At 48.7% G+C, this 12070-nt stretch overlaps 1 protein-coding gene across 2 annotated transcripts in view; it reads right to left on the bottom strand.

Moving 5' to 3' along the window:
• Positions 1 to 12070, bottom strand: part of NRAS (NRAS proto-oncogene, GTPase) — a 138873-nt gene that overhangs the window by 67955 nt on the left and 58848 nt on the right. For both annotated transcript variants that reach the window (XM_069238736.1, XM_069238735.1), the window contains exon 4: positions 6708 to 6867. In XM_069238736.1, the coding sequence (XP_069094837.1) occupies positions 6708 to 6867 (160 nt within the window). The remainder of the gene's footprint in view (positions 1 to 6707; positions 6868 to 12070) is intronic.

A 12070-nucleotide genomic window follows, 5' to 3' on the forward strand; every position in this document is an offset into this window, starting at 1 on the left:
TCTGCACTCGAAGGTGGTTCCTCTCTGTCCTGGGGGCTGCGGATGCAGTGCTTGGTCCAGGCATCGGGTTCCTTGTTACCAGGCAGTCGCGGTCAGGGGGAGACTCTGGATCCTCTCTGCAGGCGTCGCTGTGGAAGTGCAGGGGGGTCGACTAAGGGTACTCACGTTGTCATAGCCGCCTGGGTGTCCTCTCTGAGGTGTTTGTTCTCTGGAGATCGAGCCATGGATGTCGAGTGCAAAGTGAGAAGTCTCACGCTTCCGGCAGGAAGAGAGAGTTCTTTGGAAGTTGCTAAAAAGTTGCAAAGTTGTTGCTGTTTTTGAACAGTGCCACTGTTCTCAGGAGTTTCTTGGTCCTTCGGGTTCAGGGCAGTCCTCGAGTCCTCAGAGGTCACTGGTCCCTGACGGATGCGTCGCTGTGCAGGTTCTTTGAGTCTGGAGACAGGCCGGTAGGCCTGGGGCCAAGTCAGTTGTCGTCTCCGTTGTCACTGCGGGGCTTTCATGTCAGCAGTCTCTCTTTGTGTAGGTTGCAGAAATCTGATTTCCTGGGTTCTGGGTCACCCCTAAATACTAAATTTAGGGGTATACTTAGGTCAGGAGGGCAGTCCTGGAGGGTGGCTACACCCTCATTGTGCCTCCTCCCTGAGGGGAGGTGGGCACATCCCTATGCCTATTGGAGGAATCCTCCAATCTCAAGATGGTCACCTCACCTCAGGGCACCTTAGGGGCTGTCCTGACTGGCGGGTGGCTCCTCCTTGTTTTCCTCATTATCTCCTCCCGCCTTGCTGCCAAAAGTGGGGGCAGTGGCCAGAGGGGCAGACATCTCCACTAGCTGGGATGCCCTGGGGTGCTGTAACAAAAGGCATGAGCCTTTGAGGCTCACTGCCAGGTGTTACAGTTCCTGCATGCAGGGGGAGGTGAGAAGCACCTCCGCACAGTACAGGCTTTGTTCCTGGCCACAGAGTGACAAAGGCACTCTCCCCATGTGGCCAGAAACTCATCTGGTTGTGGCAGGCAGGCTGGCAGAAACTAGTCAGCCTAGCACTAGGAGTCGGACTGGTATTCAGGGGTCATCTCTAAGATGCCCTCTGGGTGTATTTTACAATAAATCCCACACTGGCATCAGTGTGCATTTATTGTGCTGAGAAGTTTGATACCAAACTTCCCAGATTTCAGTGTAGCCATTATAGAACTGTGGAGTTCATATTTGGAAAACTCCCAGACCATATACTCTTTATTGCTGCCCTGCACTTACAATGTCTAAGGTTTTGCTTAGACACTGTAGGGGCATAGTGCCCATGCATTTATGCCCTCACCTGTGGTATAGTACACCCTGCCTTAGGGCTGTAAGGCCTGACAGAGGGGTGACTTACCTATGCCACAGGCAGTGTGAGGTTGGCATGGCACTCTGAGGGGAGTGCCATGTCGACTTAGTCATTTTCTCCCCACCAGCACACACAAGCTGTGAGGCAGTGTGCGTGTGCTGAGTGTGGGGTCCCCAGGGTGGCATAAGACATGCAGCAGCCCTTAGAGACCTTCCATGGCAACAGGGCCCTTCGTACCAGAGGTACCATTCACAAGGGACTTATCTGTGTGCCAGGGCTGTGCCAATTGTGGGACAAAGGTACAGTTTAGGGAAAGAACACTGGTGCTGGGGCCTGGTTAGCAGGGTCCCAGCACACTTCCAATCACAACTGGCATCAACAAAAGGCAAAAGGTCAGGGGGTAACCATGCCAAGGAAGGCATTTCCTTACAGGATCCCTCTACCTTGCATTGTGAGGTTGTTGAGGTAAGCTCCCCAACCTGTATGTGATGCATCTGTAGTCAGAGTGATCTAAGGCACAGGATGCAGAAAGGGCCTTGGAGAGGTTGGTGGGGTTCCACCACTGCAGAGAGCGAAAAGTCTGGCGGTCCAACAACACTGGATCTTAGAGAGGACTCTGTGACTGAGACCAATGATGACATTGTTGTAGGAGATGCCTATGCAGTCTGGCATGAGGTATGATGGCAATGCAAGAAGCCTTCATTCCTAATAGCTGCATCACTGTCTTCTCTGTGTAAGTGTGGTCTTCCTGTTACTGGGAAATTAAAGTTTGAATTCAAGCTGGACTTTGATCAATCAATCAATCACTGCATTTGTAAAGCGCGCTACATACCCGCGAGGGTCTCAAGGCACTGGGGAGGGGGGGGTGCTACTGGTCGAAGAGCCAGGTCTTGAGGAGTCTTCTGAAGGTCAGCAGGTCCTGGGTCTGTCGTAGGATGGTGAGGAGAGTGTTCCAGGTCTTGGCGGCGAGGTAGGAGAAGGATCTGCCGCCAGCGGTGGTTTTTCGGATGCGGGGGACTGTGGCGAGGGCGAGGTTGGCTGAGCAGAGGCTTCGGGTGGGGGTGTGGAAGCTGAGTTGGTTGTTGAGGTAGGCGGGTCCGGTGTTGTGCAGAGCTTTGTGTGCGTGGATCAGTAGCTTGAAGGTGATCCTTTTGTTGACGTGGAACCAGTGCAGGCCTCTCAGGTGTAGTGTGATGTGGCTGCGGCGGGGGACACCGAGGATGAGTCGGGCCGAGGCGTTCTGGATGCGTTGGAGTCGTCTCAGGAGCTTGTCTGTAGTTCCTGAGTAGAGGGCGTTCCCGTAGTCGAGTCTGTTGGTGATGAGGGCCTGGGTAACGTTTTTTCTCGTGTCGAGGGGGATCCATTTGAAGATCCTGCTGAGCATACGGAGGGTGTTGAAGCAGGACGCGGAGACGGCGTTGACTTGCCTGGTCATGGAGAGAGTGGAGTCGAGGATGACCCCCAGGTTGCGTGCGTGGTCTGTGGGTTCCGGGGCTGTGGCTAGTGACTTGGGCCACCAGGAGTCGTCCCAGGCTGATGGGGTGGGTCCGAGAATGAGGACCTCCGTCTTGTTTGAGTTCAACTTCAGTCGGCTGCGGCCTTCATTCCTCAGTGGAGGTTAGCTTTGGTGGTGTGGGGATCTTCGGAGAGGGATATGATCAGCTGGGTGTCGTCGGCGTAGGAGATGATGTTGAGGTTGTGTTGTCGTGCGATGTGGGCGAGGGGGGCCATGTAGATATTGAACAGTGTCTGGCTGAGGGAGGATCCCTGTGGGACGCCGCAGATGATCTCAGTGGTTTTGGGGCAGAAGGGTGGGAGGCGGACGCTCTGCGTTCTGCCGGAGAGGAAGGATGTGGTCCAGGCCAGGGCCTTCTCTTGGATACCGGCGTCATGGAGGCGTGCTGATAGGGTGCGGTGGCAGACTGTGTCAAAGGCTCCTGATAGGTCCAGGAGGATGAGGGCGGCTGTTTCTCCTTTGTCCATCAGGGTCCGGATGTCGTCAGTGGCGGCGATGAGGGCGGTCTCGGTGCTGTGATTACTGCGAAAACCGGATTGGGAAGGGTCCAGGATGTTGTTAACTTCGAGGTAGCAGGTCAGCTGTTTGTTGACAATCTTCTCGGTCACTTTTGCCGGGAGAGGGAGCAGGGAGATGGGCCGGAAGTTCTTGAGGTCCTTGGGGTCCGCCTTGGGCTTCTTCAGAAGGGCGTTGATCTCGGCGTGCTTCCAGCTTTCTGGGAAGGTTGCTGTCTCGAAGGAACAGTTGATTGTTTTCCGGAGGTGGGGCGCGATGGTTGCGCTGGCTTTGTTGAAAACGTGGTGAGGGCAGTGGTCCGGAGTGGATGGAATTCATGGTTTTGATGGTGTCTTCGTCGCTGCCGCTGGACCAGCATGATATGCTAACCCTATATGCACATTGAGCACTGCTCCTAGATAAGGCTGTATCTGTAAAGGTTGGAGATGGGATCTGAGAAAGTTGATTGTGAATCCCAGAGTGGGAAGGAGATCCACTGTGATCGGAGTGTGACTGACAGTGTTGTACCATTGTGGGTAGAAATTTTTGAGTCGTCCCCCTACTGGAGAGGTGTGAGGTGGTGGAAGGTGTAAATAGTCACTGGCGTGCAGTGGAGGCAGATCCTCTGGAGGTGGATGGCTTTCCCCTGCCCTGGTTATTTGCACCTCAGTAGGATCTTCTAAAACAACCTCTTGTAGAAATGAGAACCTTGTTTGTTCTGAGAGGTAGAAGGATCGATAGAGGATGGTTTAAAGTCTCTCCTGAATTGTGGGCGACAAAAATTACCATGTTGTGGGTGGTGAGTAATGCCCACATAGCCTCTGATGTCTCAGAGTCTTTTTTTAAAGTTTTTCTATGGTGTTGTCTGCTTCTTGGCTAAATATGTGTTCCCTACTGAATGGCATGTTGAGTACTGCCTGCTATATTTCTGGCTTGAATCTTGTTTACCTAAGCCAAGAGTGCCTACATTTAGTGACACTAGTGATAATACCGCGTGCTGCGGTATCTGCATCATCATTTGCACACCTAGAAGAAGTATTAGAGATGGTTTGACCCACTTAAACTATCTCTTGTGCCCTTTTACGTTGTTCCTCTGGGATGTACTGGAGGAGATCCTTCATTTCGTACCAGTGGGTCCTGTTGTATCATGCCAAAAGTGCCTTGGAATTGGCGATACGCCATTGATTGGAAGCTTGTGCAGCCACTCTTTTTCCCGCTGCATTTATTTTTTTACTTTCCTTATCAGGAAGGGTCCAATCCTGTAGATTGACTATTAGTACGTTTTCGTGCTGCACTGACAACGGAATCAGGAGCCTGTATAAATAGAGGGTCTGTAGGTGTAGCCTTGGATTTCTTAACCACCCCTAGGTTGATAACCCAAGACTTTATGGGTTCTTCAAAAATATCACTGACATGTCTAAGCATGCCTGGCAACATGGGTAAAAACTGACTATATGTGTGGTAGTGAGGGTGTCGTAGAGGAAATCCTCAAACAGGGTCAGTGTGCAGCTGGGCATTGTGGTATGCGGCTGTTCTTGCTATGACCTGCTGATAGGATGTTGTGTCTTTAAGTGGTGATGGCTGTGCTGGATAGAAGTCAGGGACATTTGGCAGGATGGGATCTGGACGTATGACTCCCATGGGTGTATGTCCTGTGGCACATCACCCAAATCATCTCCTTGAGGTGGTGGTGAACCCTGTGGTGAAAACTGGAGTGTAGTAGACTGGGGAGGTGGTGGAGGAGTAGAAGGGAGCAGTGGCGAATTCGGTGGAAAAGGCTGAGCTGGAGCCTTGTCCTTGGAGACCTTTTTAAGGGGAGAAGCAGTGTCCAAGGCCTCTTCAAAGGTGAGCTTCCTTTTTCCGGAAGCAATTATTCTCCCAGTTGCCATTTGGATATGGAGTTTGCGCTGACGAATATCCATTATTTTTAAGATGGGCTGCTCTGGTGAAGCTGCTTAGGAAGAATGACTGGAATCTCTGGAAGGCACAGCCTTATGTTCCGAACTTTTTGGAGCCGAAGTCTTGAGTTGAGTCGAAGCTGTCGGCTCTGAAGTGGTTGCAGAGGGTTTTTTTCCTGGTGCTGATGCGCTTGGGTCACTGGATCTGCTAGATCCAGAGCCTGCCTGGGATGTTGCCAAGCGAAATGTTGCTGCCAAAGACATCTTGGTCTTGGCTGTTTTTGCTGCCGAGCCGGAGGGTGGGGCATCTGAAGGTGATTTTCAGACCATGGCCCGAAGACAGTGGCGGTCCGGCGATCTGCTTTTGGGGCTTATATAAAGTCTTTGTACAGGGAGTAGAGGCTGTTCTACTCACGGGTCGCACGGAGGTGAGTGGCTGGCTCTCAATGTCGGATTGGACTTCGAATCTTCGATGGAGAAGACCTCCTCCTTTTCCAGCTCCTCCTGCCGTGTCCTTCCCCGAAGAAATCTGGAGTGCCTTCAGGTGTTTTGGACACCATCTACAAGCTCTTCGATACCAGACCGTCTTCTTGGATTGAAAGGAACAGCAGGTTTCACAGGTTTTTTCATTGTGGTCCAGGGAGAGACACAAATTACACATCAGATGTTGGTGGGTGAGGGGGAATTTCGAGTGGCATTGAGGGCAAAGGTGAAATGGAGTACGTTCAATTAGCCCTGCATCGGACAACATCATGTGGAAGATTAGGCCCGAGACGGGTGTGGATGCCCCGAAGGGTGGTAAGCTGGCTCCCGGAGCAGAAATTCAGACCAACTGTGAAATATATAGAAAACTCTATGAAATTACAATACCGTCACTGAAAGAAAGACAGAAGAGAACAATTCGGAATATACCGAGCCGAGGAAATACCGGAGCGAGAGGAACACACACTGGATCCCGTCGCAGAGAGAAAACAATCTAACAAAAGGACTCGATGTCCATGTGCAGTATTACTGAGAGGAGGAGTCACTTGATCCTGGGACTCAAAAAGATTATTCGAAAACAAAACAATTTGCAACAATCCAGACTCAACACTAGATGGTGGACTTATGCAAAGCATGTGTATCCACAGCCACACATGCCATTGAACATTGTGCTACAAAGAAGATGTTTGATATATTGATGTTTTGATCAAAAGTGAAAGAAATAAAAACATAGTAAAAAAGATTTATTTAAAAACAATTACACCGTAGCCCACTGAGCCAACTGTGGCAGATTAATTCTAGAGCTTTTCAGTCCTACAAATAAGGACACTCGGGAGTCTTGATCTATAACATAAGTTAGCACTTATCTCTAAATAAATCTACGTCATAATGATCACTTGTTTGTAGTTCCCACCACATACAATCTGTTCTCTGTTAAGCAACATGAAATGTTCTCCTCTGCACTTGTTAAACATATAGAAGAAAAACCCTCACCTGTCTTGTTTTAGCTGAGGTTTCAATGAATGGAATCCCATAGCTCTTTGCAAGTTCTTGGGCTTGCTTTGTGTCCACTGTCCTTGTTGGTAAATCACATTTGTTTCCAACTAGCACCATAGGGACATCATCAGCATCTTTAACTCTCTTGATCTGCTCTCTGTGGACAGAACATTTTAGTTTACAAAATCACCAAAACACAATGGCATGTTGCATATGCAATTAGAAAGATGAGAAAACAAGCATTATTTTGTGATCAGATAGGCTTTTTAGAGTAAGGAAAAAGTCTTTCAAAGAACAGGAATTGACCATTAAGAGTTACAGCTGATATAATAATCAAATCAGTAAGTTCAGCAGAGAAACGGCAGGTGAAACAACGTCTATGTTTATGGTTTCCAAAGTCTCCTTTTTTTGCAAGAACTTATTTAATTTATTTTTGAAGGAAAATAAAAATCTCAAACGTGTCCACTCCTTCTCAAGTATATCTGCTATCTTAAATGCCTCTAGTATTTTCAGAGCAGCAGGAATGGAAGTCTCTGGATCAGTCAGCATCAGCGGACCATCATCAAATTGCAGACTTTGGTTACCTCCAGCTGACCTAATCATTATGGGCAAAGCTTCCACCCAGAAGGAAACCCTGCCTCGTCTACCCCTCCTCCAGGAGCAACATTTTGTCCGTCTTCCGTTCAATAATTATAACCCTGGCTAAAGGAGATTGATATTCCACTAGTGCCCACCCCTTCAATCATGGCCCAAGATCTATGATGGCTAGTACTGCTTCTAAAAAATATCAAAGTGACTGCTGAAAGCCTTTATGGCAGAGGCAGCCAGGAAGACAGTGGTGTTGGTCTTCTTGTGACCAAGCATGCTACTTTTTGAATGTTGTCTACTCCTTGTCTATTCTTAATAAAAGTCAGCTGAATGTTGGTATCAATGTTTATTAACACCCTGGGGTGGTATGAAACAGAGCTCCATTTTCTTTTTTAATTTTAGGCTTAGTGATGTATTTACTTTGGGTGTAGATTGTATCATCCTCGAATCATGTGCAAACATATTGCATAAAGCACTCAATAGTGCAATGAGGCAAAAAGATTTTATAAAACTTTAAGCCCTCCGGGCAAATAGCTTATTGGGACACATTGACTAGAGTATGCGGTGGACCTCCTGGGTTAGATGGATTAATCCAACTCAGTTACCCAAGCTTCTGGGACATGAGGCATTGGTAAAGGTGTGAAATATTGGACACCTCCTCCCCAGTTTCAGTTGTGTACTCGGTCTAAGCCCTGTTCGAGACTGCCCATCAATAGACCGAGTTGCGAATCAGAAGAGCCTGGTGATCCAAGCATCCACCAGCAAGATCAATCCAAATGTTTTTACTACCACTCCTTGCAATCGGGAGTCAAAACGAATGGAGATTTTTGGAGAAAGAATATTCTCATCCATAAGCAGTCCTCTAAGAATGGTCAATACCAGCTGTCTTATAGGCTGTTATTCCCATGCCCTTTGTGATACGGTGGCTCACATTTAACTGACTGCTCCAGAATATGACCTCTGGGAGTCTCTCACGCAGGCAATTCAGTATGGCCGCAGTGTGGTAACATTCGTAATATGTTGGGCACGACTGATTGCTTGGGATGTGCCATGGGCATCAGTGTGGCTGCCTGCCGCCATGCCAGATCCACAAGCCCTTTGACCCACCTTTTCGGCAGCTTTGGAACTCTTTAAAGGGAGCTGAGCCACAATGAGCTCCTTGGACCGGTCTCCTGCCACAACACATTTTCACCAACAATTTCAACCTCTTCATGCTTGATTATGGAAGAGATTTTTCTTGTCTGTCAACTTCAGGTGCCTCCCGCAGCCAATTAGATTTTTCAGCCCTTTCGTGGCTGAAGTCATGGTTCCCATTGACCATTAAGTCAGCAGGGGCAAAGTGCAGCTCAGTCCACTGCCCCTCCAGGGGCTGCAACCACAAAAGTACTATAGTGTGCTCACATCGGCACACATCCAGCCTGTTGGAGGCAGGATCAGATATTTCTTATAGAGTTGGCTTGTCTCAACAATGGACAAATGGTTCCTACAAATTGTCTGTCAGGTTATGCTTCTGCCTTTCTTCCTACCCCGCAGCAAATTCTACTGACTTCAAAGTGGCAGACAGAAGACCACCTATTTGTTTTATAGCAGACGTGCAAGCCCTTCTAGCCAAAGGAGGCATACAGACTAATCTGACTAAGGATGTAGGGCCTGGGTGTTAGCCCGGCTCCTTTCTTGTACCAAAGGACAGATGCCTTCACCCTATTTTAGATCTTTGCCCTCTCAACACCATCACCAAGAAGGACAAATACAAGATACTAACACTAGCCAAGGTACTGTCTGCCCTGGACCTGGAGACTGGATGGTAACATTGGACGCTTATTTTCAAACCCCGTCCTGCAGGCCAACAGACACTACCTGTGGTTCACAGTGGACCAAAAATATTTTCTACCTGATTCCCGTTGGGCTCACCAGTGGTCCATGGTGTTCACAAAAGCAGTGGTCGCAGCACATCTATGGAGATTACCTTAAAGACAGTGCTTCTCATTTGCCATATCAGCTAGTTGTGTGAGTGAACTTTAAGCTCTCTTTGTAAACTCACCTTGCATCCCTTTCGTCCTAATAAGTTGATTTTACTAATAAGTTGATTTTAAGGACTTCCTTTCTACACTGCTTTTCACGTTGTTGAGGCTATCACCTTCCTAGCGCTCCTTGCTCCACCTCATCCCTCTAAGGAATAAGAGAAACTACATCACTTGGATACTACCAAGAAAAATCAGGTGGATGATGAAAAATGTGTAGGTTTTCCGGAGCAAAGGTTAAGGCACTGCCATCTCTCAATAGACTGTTCTCTGCCTAAATATCTGCTAGGCAGTGGCTAATTAGCAACCTCCACTTGGGCCAAACCTGCAACCATGGCACTACCATGCAGACTGCCTGTCTTGGATATCTCTCAGGAAGCAACACAAGGTTCACGAAGCACTACTGCCTTGATAGCCAGGTCTGCCGAGAGGTGCAGATTGCCCACTTGATCTTGCAAGACATTTTGGTCTCAGCCGGTTCACAGACCACCACCTTAGGAGGTACTACTTTGGTACCTATTCACAAGGTAAGGAACCTGTGGTTAGAATTATCCATTAGATATCTTTAGAAAACTATCTAAACTATCTTTTTGGTAGATACTATCTAACCGCAGATTCCTTACTGACTCTTCCATCCTCCCGTTCTGCGACCAGGACCCTTGCATCTAATAAGGCACTAATCTAGAGATCTGCACACTCATTATATGAAGCTGGCTCAATTTATAGTGTACACCTAATGGTGTGGCACCCTATACTAAGTCCAGACAACCCTTAGTGATAGTGTTGAGGTGTCCAGATAGCAAGAGCACTCCAGGGGTAGCTGTGGTGAGCAGCTAAAGCTTATCTAGGAGGAATGTAAAGCACTTGCAATACCACAATAGTCAGCCAGTAACTACACAAGAAAGAACCACAGCAGGTGTTGCAAAAATAAAGGCTTCTTAATTACAACACCAAACATTATACTAACGTTGGTGTATCTCCACTTGGACATATCTACACACAAAATATACACTTCGAAAGAATCACAAATAGCATAGAAATACATGGAGCCCTATAGAGGGATGAAACCATATACTAAGAAAAGTGGTATAAGAGTGTAAGTGCCCAACCACAGTGAGTGTGTTACGATCCCAGGGGCTGGGGGAGTAAGAAAATACTAGAGGTAAGTAACTAATCCCACGGGCACTCGGGTGCAGAGTTGTTATGGAACCAAGTGTCCCACTGGTTAACACAGGACTGTCGCAGTTGAATTTTTATGAATTCAGGACCCTTCCAGTCGGCCCCGGGGATACCAGTTGGTACAAACAAGACTGGAGAGTGCCCCCACCCATGGATACTCCAAAGACCGGAGTAGCTACACCAGGGAGCCCAGGTGCATAGGGGTGAAGTGACGGTGGAAACTCTCGGAGTCACTGGAAGTATTGGTTATCCGCTGTTGAGACCCATGGACCAGGTCAGTGGAACCCAAGCTGGATTCTGGACGAGAGGAGCCTGAAATAGAAAGGTCAGTGTCCAGACCACTCAGAGATGTCCAAGCGGTGCAGGTGTGCAATGCCCACCCTCTTGGTGTTGAAGGTCAGGCCGGACGGTGAAGGAGAAGTCCAGCTACGGTGTCCAGGAGGACGCAGGAGATCCTTGGAGTCACCCACGAGCTGTCCTACTTTGGTTTCCGGATTGCAGGAAGGTCAGAAGGAAATGCAAATAGCAGTTGTAAGTTACGTTGTAGGTTTATAAGGACCAGGAAGGTTCTAGTGACTTCAGCAGAAGGGAAAGCCAGCCCGAGTCAGTGGAGCCCCCACAAAAAAAAAAAAAAAAAAAATACACTGGCAGTAGGCACAGGGAGTCGCAGAGAGGCCTCAACAGCACAACAAAACAGTCCCACGTTGCAGAAGCTGCAGATTGGTAGCTGATCTTGGAGTTGCAGATTTCTGGAGACTGGGACTTCTTGGAGCCTGAAGCTCTTTTTAGAAGGAGAGCAAAAAAAAGCCTTGGCAAGAGCAACAGTCGCGATGCAGATGGGCTCTGTTCCAGTGGCTGCAGCAGGGGCCCACCTTCTCCCAAGTGGATCAGAAGACAAGGGGGACCTGAAGAGGACCATAGAACCACCACCTGTGTTGCAGAGCCTTTCGATGTCCGTGTGACAGCAGGATCCACCAGCTGGTTGTCGCTGTCTGCAGATGCAGGGGAGTGACTCTTTCACACTAAGGGAGATTCCTTCTTGCTTGTTGGATGCAAACAGAGTCTTTGTGACCCTGGAGGATGCCCAGTCCTGGATGTTGCAGACATCTTGCAAGAGGTCTCCAAACACTATTGCAGTGGGAGCCTTCCCAAATGGATACACTCTTGTTTCGGTTCGATAGCAGACCAGCAGCGGTTCCGGCGGCCAGGTGCAGAAGAGTCTTGCAGAGAATTCCTGGTGCACAGTCTTTTTCGACGAATCTGCAGACTCACCCTCGGGGGAGCATTTAAGTAACTCTAAAAGGGGGCTGTTCACTCTCTTTAGTGACCCACCTATCAGAAGGGGTCAGGGACGTCATCTATCTGGCCTAACCAGTCAGATGCTCTCAGGGGCCTCTGCCCACATTGTTTTCCAAGATGGCAGAATCAACCGGCCACCTGGCAGAGCTCTTTGCACCTTCCTAGGGGAGAAGCTAGACAGGGGGATTGTCACTCCCCTATCCTTTTTGTGATTTCGTGCCAGAGCGGGAACCAGGGGTTGCTGAACTGGTGCAAACTGGATTATGAAAGAAG

Source organism: Pleurodeles waltl, chromosome 6 (assembly GCF_031143425.1).
Source record: "Pleurodeles waltl isolate 20211129_DDA chromosome 6, aPleWal1.hap1.20221129, whole genome shotgun sequence".
Classification (NCBI taxonomy): domain Eukaryota; kingdom Metazoa; phylum Chordata; class Amphibia; order Caudata; family Salamandridae; genus Pleurodeles; species Pleurodeles waltl.